The sequence below is a fragment of the Balaenoptera physalus genome (assembly GCF_965194825.1).
Source record: "Balaenoptera physalus genome assembly, chromosome: 6".
Lineage (NCBI taxonomy): Eukaryota > Metazoa > Chordata > Mammalia > Artiodactyla > Balaenopteridae > Balaenoptera > Balaenoptera physalus.
Genome location: NC_138885.1, coordinates 82,107,395 through 82,131,225, shown reverse-complemented (window position 1 = coordinate 82,131,225; position 23,831 = coordinate 82,107,395). Strand labels below are relative to the sequence as shown.

The following is a 23,831-nucleotide window of genomic DNA, read 5'->3' as shown; positions in this document are numbered from 1 at the left end:
ATGTGGTAGGGATTTCTATATCAGACAGATATTGGGGCAGGATGACGTCTCAGGTCCCTTGAAATCCTTAAATTCATTGACACACTTTAATGATAACATAATCATATATAATGGCATACAAATAAAAATACAAGAACATTTTTTGCTGTTGATAGTTTTAAGAGCTAGTCTGGAGTAATACATAGTATCTGAATTTTGAACATATGGTAGTAGTTATTTATGAGACTGGATGTAATTTGAGTGAAAGTTACAATCTGCCACAAAATATATCATTAAATATGGTGAAAGTTTTAAGAATTTTTAAGATTTGAGTTGCTTCAAATTAATTAAGGATTTTTATTTTCAAACAGTCCAAGATTGATCAAGACAAGTCTTTTATACTTGAGGAACACATGGACAAAATAAACAGGTACTTAAAGAGAGGTGTCAATTATATCTGTTCCTTTGGAAAGACTATATTAAATTGAATTTACTAACACTGTAATTGTGCTGTGTTTGATAATGTACCAAATTCTGAGATCAGATAACACAATGTTTTTTTTAGTTACCTTTGAAAGTAGCTTCCTGCCCACTCCTTCAGGGGGAAATAAACTCATTATATTTAAGTAATCTATCATGCTGATTCATTTTAGTGCAAAACATTTCTTTAATGGGGAAGAGAGTCTAGAAAATAACAATTGAATTAACTTATCTTTTATCATTGTAAAGTCATCTTCTCTGAAGGTCTTATCAAGCTGATCAGCAAAAGGTTTTGTGCAGTGATTTGAGAGACTGACAGACTGACTTAAACACAAGAGGAGGGAAACTGTTGGAAAATAAGGCAACTATCATTACATTTTAGAAGCATCAGTTTTTGACAGTTAAGACATGATTTACTTATTATGTATAATAGATGCAAGAAAGCAGAAGAGAAAATGTAGGCTTTATTTCCCGTTAGTGAAGGTAGACTGCAAATACCCAGAGAAACAATGTTCTATTTCATCATCCTGTAATATAGGTTGGAAATTTTTTCATTATTGAAATAGGGTTTAGGGGAAGCCTGCGTTTAGACTCATTGCTATCATGGAAAGAAGAAATCGCTTGCACATTGTTGAAATCTTATGTTTCCCTTTTTTTTCATAGTTGGTTCTCAGCCAATACTATGGAACAGATTATTGAAAATTTACAGCAAGATGGTTCATCTTTTGCCTTAGAGCAGTTGAAGGTAATGTAGAGATTGTTTCTGCCATGAGAGTGGTGAATTCTTGTGATAGGGAGGCCTCTGAGGGGTGTCAGAGCTCCGTGATGGTGATGTAGCCCACTGCACATCAGAACTCTGTGATGGTGACATAGCCCACTGCACATCAGAACTCTGTGATGGTGACATAGCCCACTGCACATCAGAACTCTGTGATGGTGACGTAGCCCACTGCACAGTTTTTTTCCTGAACTCAGCTGAGCTCCAGAAAGTAGTTCCACAAAACCTTTACCTAAACCCAAATGCCTTGTCTACCTGCTGGATATTGATAACAAAGCTAAGCTGTTTTTAGGTCCTTTGACTATAACAGAGAAGGACTTCATAAGCATGCTTCATCTCCAGTAGTCCTCCTTGTCTTGAGGGAGAAATGTTCAGGGATGTTTTTATTAGAAGGGTTGGATCAATGGAGAACAGTCACCTTATAATATATTGCAGTTGTGACATTAGTCTGTAAGTTCTATTTAATGTGCAACACATCAGTATATGGTCTTTTTAGCAGTAGGTTTCATAAGAAAGTGATCCTTTCTAAACTAACAATAGGCTCCATCTACAGCCATAGCCAAGCCCTAAGCAGTGTTTCTCAGTGTTAGGTACACTTTGATCTTTCTTCAACATGACTCAACTGGTAACAGCAGAAGAAAAGCTGTTTTTGTGTAAATGAGTGCATATTGGATACTGACATTCATGGAACTATCATGTGACTGTGAAACTTGGGGTACTTTAGACTTCTAGACAAAGGAAAGAAAATGTATGTTTCCTTATACTAGAAAGAAAAGGTGGTTTCTCTTTATCTGATAGTATTTTTCAATTTACAGTTATAGTTATAGCATTTCAGTTGTCAGGTAACTTACTGACAAAAAATTTAAATTAAATCTTACCTGTGAAGATGAAAACATTTCCTCATTCTTAAGGGAATATTAATTTGTCTCTTAGGATCTTATTTAGTATTGGAATTCTATTAACTTTCAAGGATAGGCATAAATTAGAGTAAGTAGACCAGCCATATATTTCCCTAACTCACAAAAGTAATGTTACTGTTAACAGTTTTCAGGAATGTTTGCATACATGTAGATAATCATTTTATATTTCAAGGATTCTGACTTGAAAGTTGGTTCTCTTGTTTTCAGAGCAATATAGAAACCAGCATTCCTGTTTGTGTTTGTTTGTTTTTTCAGCAATAGGGTTAAGTATGCACTTAGCAATTTCATTTGAAAATAGTCATGCAGCACATTACCTCATAGGCTATATATTGAATAGTATAAAAGCAGTACAGATAAGCAACTAACCATATTATTTTAAAACCACTGGCCTACCCCAGAACTGAGGGATAGGACTCAGATGGTCTTCCAGTTTTCCTCCCATTTCTCTGGTGATACGTTTATTCTGCATTCAGAAGAGGGTACTTGGCAAGCCACCCATCACAGCTAGGATCAGCATAAGCACCCTCACTGGAAGGACCGATTTTCATTTTTATTCAGTTGACCTGCTCTGTTGAATGAATGTGGCTCCACAGTATTAGTATCTGCTGGGAGTAACATGATGTGGGGATCAGAAATTCCCACTGAGGCTTCCCTGACAGAGCCTTAGGTATAGGGGTTCTTTTAATTATGTCAGCCAGAAACACAAACCAAGAAACAACCCTGAAGGAGAAGATAGTTGTTAGTGCTTCAGTGACAGGTTTGCAGATCACATGTTTGAACAACTTTTAAAGAAGATTCTAGCACTTGTGTCAATAAACCTCAAGGATTGCTCCTGACCCTGTGGACTCTTCAGGGATTCCTGTCTTCCTTCTGCAGGTCCCAATGATCTAGTCTGTATTGATGTTTGAAGTTGGCAGCCATCTACTCCATGTCTTAGGGGTTCCTTTCTCTCTAGGATTGTCCATGGGGAAGGACATAATCTTTTCAACATACTTGCTTATCATTAAATAAAAACATACAGTTTTTCTTCAATCCTTTCTTTAGATTTTTAACTGCCAATTACTATAGGATAACATACGGGCTAAAAAAACTGACAAATATGGGGAAGTTGTAAAGAAGTTCCATCTTTACAACTGATGGAATTTTCGTAGTACCTTACTTTATGGCTTCTAATGTCCTTTCTTAGATTTTCCTCCTAAGTTCCAATACACTTTTTTTTTTTCTTTTTTTAAATAATGCTGTGGGTTGGAATTCATCAAATCTCCTTTTAATCACTCTTTTGGTATAGGTTGTTCATGGTGCCAAGCAATCCATGTAAGCTAATGGGCTATTTAAATGCCCTGATGGGTAGCTTATACTAGAGAAACCTTAACCAAAGACTCCCATTGCGGTATTCTCACGTGTGTGTGTGTGTGTATGTGTGTATGTGTGTGTGTGTGTGTGTGTGTGTGTGTGTTTAGTTGTGGTCAAATACATGTAATGTAAAACTTAACATCTGAACCATTTTAAAGTGTATAGTTCAGTATTGTTAAGTATATTCACGTTGTTGTGCAGTCAATCTCCAGAATATTTTCAACTTGCATAACTGAAACTTTATACCCATTAAACAATAACTCCCCATTTCCTTCTCCTCCCAGTCTCTGGCAACCACCATTCTGCTTTCCTTTTCTGTGGATTTGACTACAGTGGACAGCTTGCATAAGTGGAATCATACAGCATTTTTCCTATTGTGACTAGCTTATTTCACTTAACCATGACGTTTCAGGTTTCACCCATGTTGTAGCAGGTACCAGAATTTCATTCCTTTTTTAAGGCTCAATAATATTCCATTGTATGTTTATGCCACATTTTATTTATCCATCCATCTGTTGATGGGCATTTGGGTTGCTTCTACCTTTTAGGTCTTGTTAATATTGCTGCTGTGAACATGGGTTTACAAATATCTGCTTTTAATTCTTTGAATACATACTCAGAAGTGGAATTGCTGCATCACATGGTAATTCTATTTTTAATGTGTTGAGGACTTCCACACTCTTTTCCATAGCAGGTGCACCATTTTATGTTCCCACCGACAGCAGTGCACAGAGGTTCCAGTTTTTCTGCATCCTTGCCAACACTTGTTATTTTCTGTCTTTTTTTTTTTAAAAAATAGCCATCCTAATGGCTGGGGGGGTGATAGCTTATTGTGGGTTTTTTTTGTTTTTGTTTTTTTGGCCACGCCGCGCGGCTTGTGGGATCTTAGTTCCCTTACCAGAGATTGAACCCATGCCCTTAGCAGTGAAAGCGTGGAGTCCTAACCACTGGACCACCAGGGAATTCCCTCATTGTGGTTTTAATTTGCATTTCCCTAATGGTTGGTGATATTAAACATCTTTGCATATGCTGATTGGCCATTTGTATTTTCTTTGGAGATATGTTTAAGTTCTTTGCTCATTTTTTAATTGGGTTTTTTGTTGTTGTTGTTGTTGACTTGTAGGAAGTGCTCTCCCATTTCAATCTCCTTTTTCTGGTAATGAGACTAGCAAGCTTGCCAAAGTAAAGAAGGTTCTTCAGGGCCAATGAGAGAAGTATTTCTTTTCCAGAATTACAAGTGATGTCAGTAATCAAAGGAGTCATGGCTAGAAGCGGTTGAGACGACCTCCCTTGCCTCAACTCTCAGCAAGGATACTAATCCAAGGAAGGAATTTAAATGGGTCACCAGTCCTTAGGAGGGCTGGGGAATGAAGTCCACGGCCAAGAGAGGCAGAGAAACAAGAGCAGAGAGCAGTGAGTCAAATTAGTGTCCAGGAAGGTGGTCCTGAGCAAATGGCCAGGGAAACTAGTGTTGCTTTTGACTTGTCTTTTAGGTGTTTTCTTGTTACTGATGTAGGATATCCTGCTGTGTTAAAGGCTTAGAGAGAGGGCGTATACTTTCCTTTTCCAGTACTAGAAAACTCTTATTAGATTTTTTTGGGATTTCTTCTTTCTAATCACTAATGTGAGATTTATGTATTTTTTTTATTTTAAAATGCTCGTTTCATGAAGAGTAAATGAAACTCAGTTTTTACTTGAAGAAGTTAACATACAAGAATATGACAGGCCTCTATAAAGAATTCATGCACTGAAAAATTGGAGGGAAAACAGGAGAACTAAGAAAGATAACCAGGGCATAGATTTTAAGAAAGAGGAGCAGCAAAGTATTAAAACGAGAAATTAAACTTAAAAGATTACTAATCTTTCTGTAAGCTTTGAGAATTACCTGTATACTGTACTATTTAAAAATAAAGTGACCGATATTCAAGAAAATTGCTACAGGAATTGTTCTGTAAACAACTAGAAAACTGGACAAAACGTATGAAACAAGTATTTATAGAGCTTGGACAATGCAGGCAGCACATGTGATTCCTGAGAGAAGGGAAACAAACAAAAGAGCCCTAAGATTGACTCAGCTTTCTTCCTGCAGGAGTTTCCAGAATATTGATCTGTACGTGTTATGGGTAAAACTCCACAAGAGCAGGGAAAGAGTCACAGGAAAGCAATAGTCTGTGAACAGTTAGCAAGTCTCACACAGGTCTGGGAAGTGTTCATATTCCCATCAGCCAGAAGATTTACACTTTAGTAGTGGGCGTAAATTAATACTAGAGTAATACTTGCTCTGAACTCCCAAGGTAATTCAGTGGGGAAAAGATAGTCTTTTCAACAAATGGTTCTGGAACAATTGGATATCCATATGCAAGGAAAAAAAAAAAGTTATTGACTCTTACCTTGCCCTTGTAGCGGAGGAAAAAATTCTCTATCCTCTTAGGTTCTCTGGCTGGGCCTAAGAATCAGACTGACATAAGACAGATTAAAAGGAGAAGAGTATACAAATTTTATTAAATTTTTACATGTACATGGGTGTCTGTACAAGAGAATGAATACCTGAGGAATGACCAGAGCAGGAAGCTTGTATACCTTTTAGACAAAGAAACAATAAATTTGTGAAGAATTGACAAGACAAATAACTTTTGGCTAGGAGTAGTAAATGGTGAAGAAGTAACTAGGAAGATAAGGGTTAATTTAAGAAGGTTCGTTTGTACAGATTTCTTGGCCCCAAATTCCCTGTCTCTGGTGATCAGAATGGCTTCCTTCCTCCTGGCACAGGGAGGGTACCTTTCACATGGGGGTTGTATCTCCTGCTTTCAGGAAGAAAAGGAGGGTCAGAGTGCCCTTCTTTTTTTTTTTTTTTTTTTTTTTAATTTTTATTTATTTATTTATTTATTTATTTGGCTGTGTTGGGTCTTCGTTTCTGTGCGAGGGCTTTCTCCAGTTGCGGCGAGTGGGGGCCACTCTTCATCGCGGTGCGTGGGCCTCTCACTGTCGCGGCCTCTCCTGTTGCGGAGCACAGGCTCCAGATGCTCAGGCTCAGTAGTTGTGGCTCACGGGCTTAGTTGCTCCGCGGCATGTGGGATCTTCCCAGACCGGGGCTCGAACCCGTGTCCCCTGCATTGGCAGGCAGATTCTCAACCACTGCACCACCAGGGAAGCCCCCAGAGTGCCCTTCTTACACCTATTGTTTCCCAAGTGCCTTTAACTCAAAATAATCAATATGACAACATGGCGTATCTTGGGGTGACATGCTTTGAGCTCCTTCACACTATATGCAATTCAAAATGTATTACGAACGTAAATGTAAGCAGTAAAACTATACCACTCTAAAGGAAAACATCGGAGAAAATCTTGGTGACTTTGGGCTAGCTAAGATTTTCTTTTTAATGCAAAAAGCTGGAACTGCAGAAGAAAAAAATTGATAAATCTTTATTATAATAAAACACTTTTTCTCTTTGAAAGACACTATCAGGAAAATGAGGAAGCAACAGATTGGGAGGAAGTATTTGTAAAACGTGTATCTGATAACAGGACTTTAATCCACCACATATACAATATAAAAATGTAAACAGCACAACTAAAAATGGGAAATCTAGACATGTCACTGAAGAAGATACATGAATGGCCAGGAAGCACATGAAAAAATGCTCAAGATCTTTAATCTTTAGGAAAAGGCAAATTAAAGCCACAGTGAGATGTTGCTCTGCATCCATTAGAGTGGCTAAGATTTAAAAGGTTGACAGTACCAACACCAAGTGTTGGTAAAGATGTGGAGCACTTACAACTTGCATATTGCTGGCAGGAAAGCAGTTTGGCAGTTTCTTATAAAGTTAAATGTACACTTACTGTAAGATCCAACAATCCCACTTCTAGGGATTTACCCAAGGAAAGTGTAAACTTTTGTCCACACAGGTGCTTGTCCTCACATGTTCATAGTAACTTTATAATAGCCCCAAACTGGAAACAGTCCAATCCCTATAAGTATTGAATGAGTAAACAGATTGTGATATATTCATACAGTGGAATATTATACTCAACTATAAGAAGGGATGAGCTGATAAATTAAACAGCTTGGATGAATCTCAGAAGCATTATGCCAAGTGAAAGAAGGCAGACACAAGGACTACCTACTGTGTGATTTTATTTTTATGAAATTCTGGAAAAGGCAAAACTGTAGGCCCAGAAAACAAATCAACTGCCCGGGGATAGAACTGAGGGAAGTAGAACTCTTTGGGGTGATGGAAATGTTCTATATCTTGATTGTGGGGTAGTTGTACAACTGTATACATCTATCAAAATTTATGGACCTATGCACTTAAAATGAGTGAATTTTATCATACGTAAATTACATCTCAGTAAGGCTAACTACTTAAAAAATAAAATGATATGCCAAATTATGTTTAAAAAACAGTTTGACCTATAGAAGTGGGCATTATATTTGCTGAAGGTACCTATTACACTGTGCAGTTAATTGCTATTAATAAGAGTAACTGAATGGCAGTGTCGATGGATGCATTGTTCCTTTGGGAAAGAGCACAATAAACCTTAAGGGGAAAATGCATCAATTTATGTAGACAGGAAGAGAAAACAGTTCCCAGTCCACTGATGGAGCTTAGTGACCCTTAAGTGCTATCATGAGCATTTAGGATATCATCAAACAGGAGTACCTGCATCTTTAGATACTGTCTTTTCATTTTTTTTTAATTGTTAATGCTTTTAAGAAATTACCGGAAAAATCTTAAGGTTGCAAAAAGCACTCTTCTTGGACTGGTTCTAAGCCTTTTATAAGAGGAAAGAAATTTTAGTGCCCATTTCTTTAAAACAATATGACCCTCCAGAATGGTGAAAAAATATTTAAAAATAAAAATATGTCTGTGAAGCTGTAGTATTCGGTGAAGTAGACCAACTCGTTTAGGTATTTTGTGTTTCTATTGTTTTTTGGGTCAATCTGAACATTTCTGGAAAAGATTTATAGATAGAAGTACATAATGTATAAGATGATTATTTAAAAAAATATTCACAATTCATAGCAAAACATAACTCTTAACTACAGTTGATATAAACTAGTTAAAAAAATCAAAGACCTGTTTAACAGACAGGATATAACAGGGGCTTATGCCACTTGGTTTTAAAATAACAGATGATGTGACTTACTGTGGCTTAAATTCTACCTTCCACTTAATTTCATTCAATCCCAAGGACAAATGCTAAGAAATATTTCCCTTTTAAGCCTTAAAACAGCACAACAAAGCTTCAGACATTTAGTGTTGAACACCATAAAAGTGACAGTGTTATTCCGTAAAGACCTCTATCTGCTTGTCCCTGTCCCCATTATGTGTCCTTTTCTCTCTACTGCTCCTGTCTTTTTGCTTTATTGAGTGCCATCTATAGCAGACTATAAGCTGCTGAGAAGCTTGCTTATTCCTGTATTTCCAGACACCTGTCACAGAGCATTTCACATGGTAGGTATGATGAATGAATGGGTAAGGTGCTGTGCTGCCACTGAGTTTCAAAAATGAAAATCCAGTACCTGTTCTCAGAGGGAGTTCACAATTCAGTGGAATAGACGCATAAACAAAATATGGTAAGTGCTACTAATAAGCTAGAGGCTTGCACAAATTATTGTGGGTGTCCAGAAAATGGTGGAAGGAGTCTTAAAGGCTTCGCAGAGGAGAGACCTCTGAGCAGAGAATAAAAGATGGGAATGAGTTGTCAAGTGGCAAAGGGTATATCAGACAGAACAAAGCACATACTCAAAGGACAAATGTTAGGAGAATGCAGAGCTGGGAACAAGGAGTAAAGTGTCAGAAAATACAGCCAAAAAGATGATTGGAACCAGACTGTGAGGAGCCTTATGTTAAACTAAAGAGCTTGAATTCAGTGAATTTTTTCTGAGTGTGTATGTATTTTAAGGATTCATTTTTTTTGAAGTACAGGAAGGTTATAATGTATAACTGAAAAAATTTTACAACATAAACATAATGAACACCCAGAATAAATTAGGCACTCGATATGTCTTATTGAGTCCCATCCCTGTCACTACCTCTCCCTAGGCTAACCATATACTGATTTTTAACACCATAGATTTTGTTTTTGAGTTATATATAAAATCATATAGTTTTCTGTCTGTCTTTTGCTCAGCATTGTATTTGTGAGGTTCACCAATGTTGTATGTAGCAGTGGTTTGTTTTTATTGCTTTACGTTATTCCGTTGTGTGATATATCACATTTTATTTATTTATTTCTACTGTTCGTGGACATTTGGGTTCGTGGACATTTGTAGGTTTTTACTGTTAGAAATAATGCTGCTATGAACAATTTTGTCTGTGTCTTTTGTTAACAAAGATATGCATTTCTGTATATACCCAGGAGTAGTACTGCAAAGTCATCACATGTTGTTAAAAGATACACTAAAGCATATTAAGAATTTTGATAGTTTTTTTGAGCAAAAATTAATCTAAATCAGGCAGCACCAAACCAGAAGCGGTAAGAAAAGCTCTACTGATACGAGCTTAGGGGAAGCCTTTTATGCAGAGGAGGTGGAAGCAAAGCAAGGAAATATTGATTGGCTGTAGCTTAAGCAGTTGCTTTATTTGGGAAAGGCTAATTGGCTATTTATGATTGGCTGTCCTTAGGTTTTGATTTTTAACCTTGAGGCATTACAGGCTTAGATTTTGGTTTGCTTACAGTCTACTAAAGCATTAAGGGCACCTCAGTTAGATGGCCTCTGTTTAATTGAAAGCATGTACATTTATCTTAGTAGTTACTGTCAAAAAGTTTTCCAATATGGTTGTACCAATTTACATTGGATACTAAGTTGCTCTACATTCTCACCAACACTTGATATTATTTGTCTTTTTCTTATTCGTCATTCTGGTGTATATAAAATAGCATTGCATAGTGGTTTAAATTTGCATCCATTATGACTAATGGGGTTGAGCATCAATTCATACCTTTATTGGCTGTGGTATCCTTCCTTGCAAAGTGCCTATTAAATCTTTTTTATTATTACTGTTAATTTGTAGGAATTATTTCTATCTTCTGCTAATTAAGTCCTTTATCCAGTACATGTACTGCATATATCTTCCTCCTATCTGTTACTTGCCTTTTTTCTCTCTTAATGGTGGCATTTATTGAACAGAAATTTTCTGTTCAAAACGTGGAGAAGGTGTCCTGAAGATTTGGGGCAGATCCGTAACGATCCATAAACGAGAGATTTCATTACAAACTCTTTACATTAACCAACTATAATGTAGAACAGGAGTTTGTTATTTTGGGGTTTTGAGATCTGTTGTTTTAACTATGTTTATGTTCTTATGGCCTTTTTAAAAAGTGATTGGATATACTATTTTAGATTTTTCTTAAGTTAAAAATCCAACTGTATGAAGTGTTTCTAATTATAGTATTCCTTAGTTTTTTATTTTCTAAGTGTCATTTGCCCTCGTAGAAAACATTGCTTCTACTCAAAATGTTTTCTATATGCTTTCAAATAATTTGTTTTGACCTGTTTTGCACTGATTTATTTCTCTCGTGCCTTGCAAGTATTTTAAAGTATCAGCTATTCAAATTAAATAATTTTCTATAGTATAATATGAGCAAATGATTTATCCTTCTCCTCTGACCTCTATAATGTACATTGAACACTTCTTAAGTGGTTACTGTCTGTGGCTTACTTAAACTTTTATCTTGATGGCATTTTTAACGGTTCAACGAAAGTTTTTACAAGTAGTGAATTTGGTTTTTTAATGGAATGATTAGGAAGTTCATCATAATATATTAATAAATTGGAAATATGCTGCAGCCATTTTTCAGAGGAGAGCAAAATTACACCCATTTATATTTTTCCTATACCTTTATGTATTCTTTTGAGTTAGATGAAGAATAAGCTAATTTGTTGCCTTTAATTAGCTTCTTAAGCTCTCATTTCCTGTTCATTGCTTTTACCCTGTATGTAATGTAAGTCAGTATCAGCTCTATTTTTTAATGCATTTTTAAAAAGTAAAATGATCTAAATTTACTTGAATTCCTGTTAGCGTTCCTTCTTTTGAGATTAAAACTGGCAGAGCCTAGACTTTTAAAGAATGTTACACGTGATATCCTTTTTTATAAAGGAAAGAACTCAAGAGATCATTTTCTAAGATCTCTTAGTGAATCAGAGAAATAGTTGTTAGCCCTTGAGTCAACTCTGAGTCCTACTTGGTAGAAATTTTCTAATTGTAATCAGTAGGCTTGTTGAATACTGTTTTTCTCTTGATAATTCATGTCAGACTGTATATTATTGAGAGTTGTGGTAGACTCCTGAGGAGAGGGTCAGAGGCATTATCCTGAGTTTTCCTTTTGTGGTAAATTTCCTAGGACTTAATAAATAAAACTTAGCCAAAAGAAGGGTTCCTAGGATTCTTACCCAAAAAGCAGTGATTATAGTGCTCATAATGCTTTGAGTGCAAGGACCATGTGCTGTTGATTATTGTCTCCCCTGAAGTGTCTAATGCATAATAAATGCTCAGTAATATTGTTGAATTGAGATGAGAATGTGAATCATTTGATAAAAATAAAGGAAAAAAGAAGTTGGCTATTTGATATGCAGGAGACAACTAATCTTTAAAGGGTCAGATAAATTGGTTAGAACACTGACCAGTGCTCCTCTAATAAGCAGAAATGTGTCCACTCAGTTAGTTGTATGGGTGGGCGCAGGGTTGTATCCATACACATTTCTGGCTTAGCTAAAGATCCAAGTCCTAATCATTAATCAAAATTTCCAAAACAGTCTGTGTTCCCTTTATAATGAATGAAGCTATGTTAGCTCCTTTAATGCTCTTCCATCATCCCTTCTTTGATTCCTCTAACACGGGGGTCCCCAAGCCCCGGGCCACAGACCGGTACCAGTCCTCGGCCTGTTAGGAACTGGGCTGCACAGCAGGAGGTGAGCGGCGGGCGAGCGAGCGAAGCTTCATCTGCCGCTCCCCCATCCCTGGCATTACCGCCTGAACATCCCCCCCACCCCGTCGTGGAAAAATTGTCTTCCACGAAACCAGTCCCTGGTGCCAAAAAGGTTGGGGACCGCTGCTCTAATGTGTCCCACTTCCTTGTCAAGGGAAACATCCCCATCTGTGGTCTTATTTCATCCTTTTCTGCCTCCTCTAGGAACTAATTGCATCAGCCATCTCCCTCTTTCAGTATCTTCAATTTTACCTTCTTGAGTTAGTGGCATATTTTCTTCTATCATTTTCGAAGCTTTCCTACCCTTATAAAAAAGCCTTTCCTTGACTCTGTTTTTCCTCAAGCTACTCTCCTGACTTTATCTTCCTCTTTGCCATTGAAATTACACAAACAAGTTTTTTTAAAAATAAATTTATTTATTTATTTATTTTTGGCTGCATTGGGTCTTTGTTGCTGCGCAGGCTTTCTCTAGTTGCTGAGAGCGGGGGCTCCTCTTTGTTGCAGTGGCTTCTCTTGTTGTGGAGCACGGGCTCTAGGCACGTGGGCTTCAGTAGTTGTGGCTCGCGGGCTCTAGAGTGCAGGCTCAGCAGTTGTGGCGCATGGGCTTAGTTGCTCCACGGCATGTGGGATCTTCCCGGACCAGGGCTCGAACCCATGTCCCCTGCATTGGCAGGAAGATTCTTAACCACTGTGCCACCAGGGAAGTCCCCACAAACAAGTTTTTATTCACTTCTTCACCTGACACAATGTCCTCTCCTCCATATTTGTTCTTTTTGACGTTTCTTCAGCCTTTGACCTTCTTGATTACTTTTATAGCCTCATATAGTATGAGGAGGTAGGCTTTGGAGTTGGCTGGCTTAGGTTTGGATTCCTGCTCTGTGTGACCGTGGACAAATTCATGAGTCTGGTTTCCTCATTTGTAAAATGTGCATATGTGTGAACGTACTTGCCTGAGAGCTAAGGAAAATGTGCTCAGTAAATGTTCCTTCCCTTCCCTGATTTGCTTGCTTTCTGACACATTGCACTATCCTGTATTGCCATGCCATTTATGAAGTGGGTAATATTTATTATCTTCATTTCACAAATGAGGAAACTAAGGTCAATCATGTAGGAGGTAGTGGAGCTGAGATTCCACCTCAGAGCTGTCTCACTCTAGAGTCCAAAACCTTAGCCTCTGTGCTGAAGTGCTGGCGTATTGAGTGGTTGGAGACTACAGTTTCTTCTTCTATTATATCTGTCTTATGAAAACATCTTTTAATATTTCATGAAATGTCTGAACCAGTGGAGCTTTTTTAATGAAATTTTCTTCCCATTTTTTTTTTCTAGTTTGTGTATATGGCACAAGCACAGACAACTGGGGACCTTAAGTGGCCTTTCTTATGAAATTAATTGGTAGCCAGGTGAGGAAGTATAGCAATAGACGGAGTTTTGTGTCTAGATGGCACATAAAGTACCAAACTAAGAATTGAGGACATAGGCAGTTAATCATAACAATAGTACTGAGTGAGGTACATAATTGTGAGCTTGCACACTGCAGCCCTGTTGGAAAGGGAATTGTAGCTTCATTGTTTTTGCAGACTAGAAAAGATAGAAGGTAGCTGTGTCCCTCCCTTAAGTACACCTTTTAGCATTGTGAATGAAGTTCTTCTAGGTCTTCATTGTGATAACATGAGCATTGCTCTGACCAGAGAAAACTACTGGGTTTGGCAATAAAATGGACCCATTACCTACTTGCCTATGGAAAGGATGGGCCCCCAGCACAGTACGCAGACTGCTGCAGGGGTGCCATCATCCTTGTGGCCTGCAACCAGAAAGGTGAGAACATGGAGTAGGATCGCTTTCAGGGCGTTGAATGGGATCATGTCCATACAGCGCTGAGGGCAGAAGAATGAGTTCCTGCGAATATGAACTAGAGTCATAAAAGACTTAATTGTTTCTCTCTCCTTCTCATCTTCTCTTCAGCATTGTGGCTGTAGGTAGGGTACTAATCTTCCCTCAACTTTTCCTGTACAGTAGTCATCTATTTAAGCTCTGGCAACTGCTTGGTAAGATAAAGATATTGCCCTACCCACTCAGTCTGTTCTCTGAATCTGTTGCAGATTTGAGGATGATACAAAGAACCTGGAATCTTGATGTGGGGAGTTCTTTGAACTCAAAAAGTGAAATTCATACCTTTGAGACAGTCGCTCAACAACATGCCTGAAAACTATATATTGCAATCATAAAGGAAAGGGCAAGCCTCAGATTTATACGCATGTAATGGGACCTCCTGCAGCAGCTGTTGTATTCACAGCCATACACATGTATTGGAGTATCAGTAATAGCATCTTTAAATTCAGAAGGAAGTGGCATAGCATTGTAGCCAAGGAGTCAGGCCTGTATTTCTTACTTTATCAAATATTTAAGTACTAGAGAAGACCATGTCACAATACCTTGAATTATTGTCTCTCTCTTTACTTCCAAGGTAAGTGGATTTATTTTTAGGTGAAGACTATAGTTCAGTTAAGACACTTCTCTAGAGTCACAAAGTGGGAAGGAGGAGCTACCGTATTCTACTCCTTCACTTTCTTTATATTGTAAAGTGAAATGTCTGTCTTCTGATACATTAGCGCTTTGTGAGATGTGTATTAGTTTTATTTAGGCATAATCACTGCTTGCTTATTACGTAGTTGAGATGATAATTTATGTCAGGCAGGCTACAAAATGTAGATGTACTTTATTACTTCAGTTATGGGTATAGAATTTATTCCACTTGTAGAATGATCTGTTTTGTTGTACCGGATTAGAGATTTTTGTTTGGTGCTTTGGCAGGATTAGGCTAAGGCATAATCTTATTTTTATGAGACTTTGTTGTATGAAAGTATTGTTAAGGAACAAATTTTAATATGATTTATATCAAAACTCAGCTAGTTTATTATAAGCAGTAAAGGAACTATTGGGCTAAAACTAGTAAATTTTTTCTCTAATAGGTAATTAATAAAATGTCTCCAACATCCCTAAAGATCACACTAAGGCAACTCATGGAGGGGTCTTCCAAGACCTTGCAGGAAGTATTAACTATGGAATATCGGCTGAGTCAAGCTTGTATGGTAAGAATTTTTCTTTAAAATATTGTCATTTTCTAGTTATGAAAGTTGTATATGTTCATTGTAGAACATGTAAAATATAGAAAATTTATAAACAAGAAAATTGAAACTATCTATAAATCTACTCTATGAAAATACAACAGGCCAGTTAGCTTAAGGCACGGGGGAATATTGCTCACAGATTGTTAATAAGCCTTTATGAAACAGCAGTTACCTTTGCATGAAATTGTAAGGACTGTAACCTCATGTGAAATTCAGAATAGAAATTTTAACCATTTTTCAGGCATAGTCTCTGACCTTGGGCAAGAGGCATAAATTCTCTAAGTCTAAATGCACAAAGGGAAGTTATTAGTCTATTATATGTTTTAATTAATAGATTAGCATTGAAAATACCATTATAGATACACTTAAAATAGGCAATAATCACATAGAATATTATTGATTTCATGAAATATTTCCGAGTCATAGTGATTTATTCTTCCAGATAAACTCTTTAAAAAAAATATATTATTTATTTATTTATTTATTTAGGCTGTGCCGGGTCTTCGTTGCGGCACACAGGATCTTTGTTGCGGCATGTGGGATCTTTTAGTTGCGGCATGCGGACTTATTAGTTGCAGCATGTAGACTCCTAGTTGTGGCATGCAAACTCTTCAGTTGCAGCATGCATGTGGGATCTAGTTCCCTCACCAGGGATCAAACACAGGCCCCCTGCATTGGGAGCGCGGAGTCTTACCCAGTGGGCCACCAGGGGAGTCCCCAGATAAACTCTTTTAAAGCAGAATTATCTCTTTTGTGTTATGTGTAGAGGACCCTTAGATTAATACACTCATGGCCTAAAGGAAATATTATGTTTAATAACTAGAAAGTAGACATACCTAATGGTCTTCGATGTCCTGAAATAGTGAAGATATTCAAAATAGTTCATCCAACCATAAATTAAGCTCTATTAGTCATATATTGAGGTCACTCCATAGGATATAAATGGCAGCTGAGGTCTTTTGTGTATTATGAGTAGGTACTATGCTAGGACTTTATGTGCATTCTCTCAGTTACATATTACACTGTCTGCAGAAGGCAGGTACTATTATTGTTTCCACTTTACAGATGAGGAAACAGTGGCATAGAAAAGTAAAGTAACCTGCCTAAGGTGGTGCAGCTGTTAAGTGGCAGAGACATGGCGTGTGAAACCAGATGGTCACGCTTCTGACCCCTACCCGGTACACCTCACCCAGTCCCTGTTTTTTTTTTTTTTTTAAATTAATTAATTAATTAATTAATTAATTTTTGGCTGTGTTGGGGCTTCGTCTCTGTGTGAGGGCTTTCTCCAGTTGCAGCGAACGGGGGCCACTCCCCATCACGGTGCGCGGGCCTCTCACCGTTGCGGCCTCTCCCGTTGCGGAGCACAGGCTCCAGACGCGCAGGCTCAGCAGTCGTGGCTCACGGGCCCAGTCGCTCCGAGGCATGCGGGATCCTCCCAGACCAGGGCTCGAACCCGCGTCCCCTGCATTGGCAGGCAGACTCCTAACCACTGCGCCACCAGGGAAGCCCCCAGTCCCTGTTTTTCACTGTACATTTAGTGTCCTGCCTGGATTGATTGAGTCCCTCCTTCCTTCATTCTCTCAGCAAATATGTTTAGCTATGTGCCAGGCACTGTGCTAAGTATTATGCTGGTGTATGTCCTTGTTCTCATGGAATTTGTAGCCTCCTGAGACTATAAAGAACAAGTAAAGAAAATAAGTAAAATAATTACAAATTGTGGTAAGTGCTCTAGAGGAAACATACAGGGTTGGTGATAGAATGATGTGAGGACAAGAGGGAATGGGGGAAGCAAAGGGAAACCTTTAAATAAGTAGGTCCAGGAAGACATCTTTGAGATGTCAGCTCATCAGTGACCTGAAGGGTGAGAAATGAGAATGTTGAAAAGCCTCGTGGGTTTCAGCAGGGGGTGATTTGGTTTTAGGAAGGTAATTATTGCTACTGAATGATGGTGGGATTGGGAAGGGGGTTCAGAGTGGATGTAGAGATCAGATATGAGTTCACTGCTGTAATCCAGGTGCAGAATAGTAGTGGCTTAGACTAGAGTGGCAGTGGAGAGAAGTAAATGGATTTAAGACAAATGTAGGAGATAGACTTGATAGGCCTTGATGGATATGAAGGAAAGAACACATTTAGGAGTTGGAGCTTAGAGGTGTGGGACAAATGTAGGAGATAGAATTGATAGGCTTTGATGGATATGAAGGAAAGAACACATTTAGGAGTTGGAGCTTAGAGGTGTAGGTTAGAGATTTAAGTCTGAGACACATTAACGCCAATTAAAAAAAAGAAAACTTTGTAGATTTATTTATTTACTTAACAAATAAGAGTGCTTACCATGTGCTAGGCACTAATATATAGGTAAACAAAACAGAGACATCCCTGACCTCATGCAACTTACTTTATAGTGGGGGAGATAGACTATAAACAGATAAATTTGTAAAATATGTAGTATATTATTACAGGTACTAAGGAGCAAAAGTAAATCGGGAAGGAGGGTATGGAATACAGGGGGATAGGAGTTGAACTTGTAGACAGGAAGACCAGAGAAGACCTCACTGAGATGATGTTCTTTGAGTGAAAACCTGAAAGAAGTGTGGGAGCGAGCCATGCTCCTATCTGCAGGGCACCTGAAGTACAGAGCTCTGAGGTGAGGGGTGGCCTTCCTGTTCTAGGAACTGCAGGGGGGCCTCGTTGATGGAGTGGGGCAAGCGTGGTCGGTGAGTGAGAGAGAAAGGAGGTCAGAGTGGACAGCGTAGGGAAGGGCTGTGCAGAGCATACATGGCCGTGGAGGTCTTTATCAGACTTTGGCTTTTGTTCTGAGTGAAATGGGAAGGCACTGGATGTTTTTTGAGCAGAGGAGGGACAGGATCTTATTTTTAACAGAACTGATCACTCAGGCACTGATGTGTTGAGTTTAGAGTGGATAAGATCATATAGAAGGAAAATGAGCAGTGGAAGAGAAAACGGACAGAGGTGGGAGAACCAGGAGAGCGTCGTGTCATGAAAGCAGGAGAGGAGTGTTTCAAGGAGGAGGGACACTGCCAAAGCCTCTAGGAGATGAGGATAAAGGCATGCTTTGCGTTTGGCAGTACTGAAGTTACAGATGATTTTGGCACGCCATCTCAGGGGTGTGTTGAGGCAGAAGTTGCAGTGTGGTAAGCTGGAGGGGAAGTGAGTAAATGGGATGTGAAGAATTGAAGACTGTGTTCACAACCCTTTCTTCTTGAAACGGAAGTAGGGTAGAAGCTGGGACTGTGGAATCAAGTGAGATTTCCTTTGGAAGATACTAGAACATGTTTGTAAATGATTGGGAATGAGCCAATAGGGAAAAAGGATTATGTTGATGATACTAATAATAGTTAACATTTACTGAACACTTACTATGTGTCAGACGCTGTGCTGGAATGTGGATTAAGATAATCTTAGGATGGATGTGTTGATATTACCATTTCATATAAGGAAACTGGGAGTTAGAGAAATTACTAGCCCAAGGTCACATAGTTACTGTGTAGTAGAGCTAGGAGGTGAACCCAGACATTTGAACTGCATGCACTCAACCACTAAGTTATACTGCCTACATTGATGATGGCAGGAAAAGAGAGACAGGTGACCTTCTCAGGCTTAGTCCTTGAGAAGAGGGCATATGAATGGGAAGGCAGGGGAGGATTGGCCTTTGGCAGGGGTGGGTCCCTTCCTCCTTAGACGGGAAAGGGAAGGTATGTGCAGATGGCTGTAGTTGGGCTGCAGATGTTTTAGTGGGAAGAAGAGAATGTTCTGTCTTAGGGCATCTCTTTTTTTTCTTTTTTTAAATAAAGTAGAAGGTTAACTCATTAGCTGAGAATATAGTGTAAAGAGCAGAACTTGCTAGGGGAAGAGGTTGAGGGGACAGAAGACAGTTGAAGTCATCATCTTGCAGTGGGGGAGAGAACATGGATTGTGAGGCAGTTTTCCATGCCTGTTTGAGATTTGTGATCATGAATTTTAAACGAAGCCAGTCACAGTTGTATGATTTTTCTGCAGTAAGATTTTAGCTGCTCGAACACAGGCAGAGGTAAATAGTAGGGTTCAGCTGGTGCTGAGATTTTGCCAAGATAGAATAAAGGGCGGGGGGGAAAGGCTTGAGGGAGATAAGGGCATTTTCAAGAAAAAGAAATGACCCGTTAATGAACTGGGGAAACTGGGCTGGATGAAGAGCAGAGTGAAGCCAGAACAAACGGTGAGAAAGTCGCGTAGATCAGCGGAGCTCAGTTAAATCGGGGATTTGTAGCAGTGGAGATATTTGAGCAAATAAGAATAGGAGGAGGTGATCAGAGAGTGGGTTCTCAGAGGTGGTCCAGTCTCTGAATGTCGTGGCTCAGGGTGTGGCCACGGAGTGGGGGCTAAAGTGGGTGGAAGAGAGGAGATGATCAGGAATGAAGATGCCCAGAAATTCTGCATTTAATCTTGATTTTCTTTCAGAGAGGCCATGACTTTCATGAAGGTGTTAGGGCAGGTAAGTGACAGTTGTTTCCTTCCTGGCTATTATGGAAATAGGACTTTTGAGCAGATACTGTTAAAAAAAAAAAAAAAAAAAAAAGATGATGGTTGTTTGATTAGTGAAAATCAAACTTTTATAAAAATTGCAGTTTTTTTTTTTTTAAATATTACCAACTGGCATATGAGTGAAGACCAGTCTTTGAAACCAGTATTGTTTAAAAAATCCAATAATGTGGCCACCGCTCCCTAATGTATATATAAGAGGTAATCCTGCTCCTGCAGTCACATGGACTCCCTCTGCTAAGTGCAGCGTGAGTTTGTAAATTCATTCTGCTGCTGAAGCCTTTGAAAGGTACGTTTATTCTCTTGCAGAAAGGCCTGAAGTCCCCTCTTTTTTTGTCCTGGCTTTTGGCAAAATCCCAGCTGTGTTGGACCCTACCATCCACCTCTTTGCCTGAACCTAGCAGTTAAACATTGACATTGAGAAAAAAACATACAGCATAATTAGTAACATCTACTACTATTATTTCTATTTTTGCTTATCATCTTCAAAGTAAGAATATTAAGAAAAAGCAAGTGAAGTAGTTGATATTTTTTGTTCCTAGCAAATCTGCAACCATTTCTTTTTATGTATAAGTCCATATGCCTATAAATAGTAGCTGTCATTTATGTTGTATAAAATGAGTTCTTTCACTCTGCATGTATTTTACGTATCTAATTTTATTATGTTTTTATTTATCACTTTAATATAGTACAGACTCTAGATATACTTTATCTGAATAAAAGGTTATGCTCTCTGAGCTGTAAGCTTCAATAAACACTGGTCACTGTGGTAGAATTCTCTTCATTTCTGGCATGATATAGTATAAGAAAGAAACAAATCCTTTTAGAGGACACGTGGAGTTGAGTCAGAGGAAATGGCTATATGTTTTATGGAAAACATGCATTCATCCTACTAATTCCCTGCAAATTCTTGCTGCATGTGGATCAGAGCTTAGACCTCTGATTTTAGGAGGACCTGTGTGCTACTTGGATTATGTTACTAAAGTATTCATTCATTATATGTTATAGCAGCCCTTCTTAAACTTAGAAAAGAAAGGTATTGTTTTTTAGATATACTGTCAATTATTTTAAGGAAAAAGAGCTGAAACCAAGCAGCATCTAAGTTCTGATTCATAGCCCAGGTGCTTATCAAGCTACTTTTTAATGAAGAGAAAGTATGTAACCTCATCTTTCAGCATAACCTCTTTATTCAGAAAGCAGTATCTATTCTGGGTAAAACTGTTAAGATATTCTTACATAACCAAATGTTTGCTACAATTTGCTAATTATAAAGTATGTTACCAAATTAGATAAAATAAACTATCAATTAGGGGAATGGCTGTAAAAAATTCTTACTTTTAACATCTAGAATAAACTTCTTCCTTTAGAAGAATTTACAGAAAAAAATTTTTTAAAGGATTATCTCAGAAGAGCTAGAGAGCTACCAACTGGAATTTGAGTGGGTGCCTCATGAAACCTGAAAAACCTGAGTTGTCTACACGGCAAGAACTTGTTTTATCTATGCTAGAATAAAAATTGTTAGTTTGAAATTAAATAACATGCAAATTTGATTAATATTCTCTTTCCATTTGACCTTCAGTGGACTGTCAAGGAGGTAGATAGCATTGACCCACAGGGCTTTTAGGGAAGAGATTCTTGTAGAAAGAATGCTCCAGGATTGTTTTTATTTACTCTGTCCAGGGAATGTAAAACTTTCAAACTGGCAGGGATCATAACATCAGTGTTCAGTATCACCACTGATCTGACACTGGAATCCTATAGTTAGGCAGCCAAACCTTGAAAACCTCCAGTGTCCACATTTAATTATGCATAAAGCCCCCTTCCCTCTACCTTCTGAGGCAGCCTACTGCCTTTGGTTCCCAGATTGATTCTTTAACTATTTCGCCTTTTAGTGATTAACTCATTTTTTAAGGTTCACTGTAGACTTTGTATGTTTAAATACTTTAATTCCCCACAGGAATTACGCACATTTTAAGCATGGCTGAAATTCCTTACCACAACCAGACTAGGTACAGCCCCATTCTCTTTCTTCTTGGTTTTTAATTTTTTGAGACAATTGTAGATTCAAATGCAGTGTAAAAAATAATATGGAGAGATCCTGCATAGCCTCCACCCAGTTTCCCAAATGGTAACATTTGTATAACTGTAGTATACTATCACAACCAGGAAACTGACATTCTCCTCCCTTTTTAAAGGAGGTTATTGATTGATTGCCTCATACTTACTTAAAATCCTGTGGGGATACTATGTGGCTACACTAAGTGATGACTACACTGAAATAAGAGAAGCAGAGCTTCTCATGATAACCTGAAGGTGGTCTGGTATTTTAATTCAGTGTGAGCTAGAAGATTCAGCAAAACAGTTGTATCCACATTTAATTATGCATAAAGTCCCTTTCCCTGTACCTCAAGTAATTTTCCTCTCAGTTCAGTGTGGAGGAGTTTAGAAGACAGATCTGGGCCCTCCCCCCTCTCTTGCCTTCCCTTTAAACCACACCAACTCTGGTTTTAGCTCTTTTATAAAGAGCTAAAGAGAGATTTCATTTATGATATTATTAGAAAAAGAAGTTCTAAGGCTTAAACCACTGGATTAGTTCAGCAGACTGTATTCAAGCTAGAGACCATCAGGCTTAGCAGGTGAGGTCATCATCCAGTTCTGTGAGGGCTTAATTTAAGGGGAAAAAGAAAAAGGAACACATAAAAAAATTTCAACTTTGCAGAAAAAGATGTGCTATAGAAAAATATGCCTAGTCCAAGGTAGTTTGTGTCAATTCAGTAATTAAAATCTGGTAATACCAAAGAGAATACTAACGTTTCTTATGTCTTTACTTGACAGTTTTAATAGATAAAGACCAGAGTCCAAAGTGGAAACCAGCTGATCTAAAAGAAGTTACTGATGAAGCTTTGAATAATCACTTCAAATCTCTGGGAAGTAATGATTTGAAATTTTGAAGAGACTGGATTTTTAAAGTATTATTTTGGAGCAGAGTTGGCAAACTATGGCACATGGGCCAAAGCCAACCTGCTGCCTTTTTTTTTTTTCATATATCCCTCAGCTAAGAATGGTTTCTGCATTTTTAAATGGCTGGAGAAAGAAATCAAAGACCAATATTGCATGGCATGTGAAAATTACATGAAATTCAAATATCATTGTCCATAAATAAAACTTTATTGGAACATGGCTTTACTCATCTGTTTACATATCTGTGGCTGCTTTGAGTAGTTGCAGTAGAGATTGTAAGGCCTGCAAAGCCTAAAATAATTACTGTCTGGTCCTTTTCAGAAAAATTTTTCCAGCCCTATTTTAAAAGATGGGAAAATTTGAAGGTCTTTAGAGATTCTTGAGTTAGTATATCTAATTGAAATGGCAACTTTATGTTTTGGCTTAGGGTATTGGTTTTTAATGTTGATTAAGTTAACTTATGTATAGGTTATAAAAAATAAAAACTCTGAAAGTTTTTTGGATATACTGTGTTAACACTTCATAGAATTTTCTCCATATATAAATCTATCTTAAAATAATTATGAGTTTCTGTAGCTGAAGTGTTCCTTTTATAATGATAGAAATCTCAGGCAAAGAGAAAAGGTTATTAGGTTTTCTTTCCAGTATTATCGACTCAGCCTTGGCTTTTTCTGAAGTTAACCAGAATCCCTTCCTATGGGGAGAGTAAAAGCATTATTTCTTGTTGTTTAGAGTATTTGCTAATCTGGCAGAATGAGGCAT

At 38.0% G+C, this 23,831-nt stretch overlaps 1 protein-coding gene and 1 long non-coding RNA gene across 5 annotated transcripts in view; both read left to right on the top strand.

Moving 5' to 3' along the window:
- HIBCH (3-hydroxyisobutyryl-CoA hydrolase) overlaps positions 1 to 23,572 on the top strand; it is a 90,581-nt gene extending 67,009 nt beyond the window's left edge. For 2 of the 4 annotated variants that reach the window (XM_082467244.1, XM_082467243.1), the window contains 5 exons: positions 351 to 409; positions 1,123 to 1,204; positions 15,414 to 15,533; positions 20,028 to 20,061; positions 22,944 to 23,572. In XM_082467244.1, coding sequence (XP_082323370.1) covers positions 351 to 409; positions 1,123 to 1,204; positions 15,414 to 15,533; positions 20,028 to 20,061; positions 22,944 to 23,059 — 411 coding nt within the window. In that variant the 3' untranslated portion in view covers positions 23,060 to 23,572. The remainder of the gene's footprint in view (positions 1 to 350; positions 410 to 1,122; positions 1,205 to 15,413; positions 15,534 to 20,027; positions 20,062 to 22,943) is intronic. The other 2 variants (XM_082467245.1, XM_082467246.1) reach the window with 2 other exon arrangements.
- LOC309663455 lies at positions 15,541 to 19,374 on the top strand. The gene is made up of 2 exons (XR_014265291.1): positions 15,541 to 17,721; positions 17,805 to 19,374. It is a non-coding gene; the product is annotated as an uncharacterized lncRNA (long non-coding RNA).
- Positions 23,573 to 23,831: the final 259 nt, after the last annotated feature.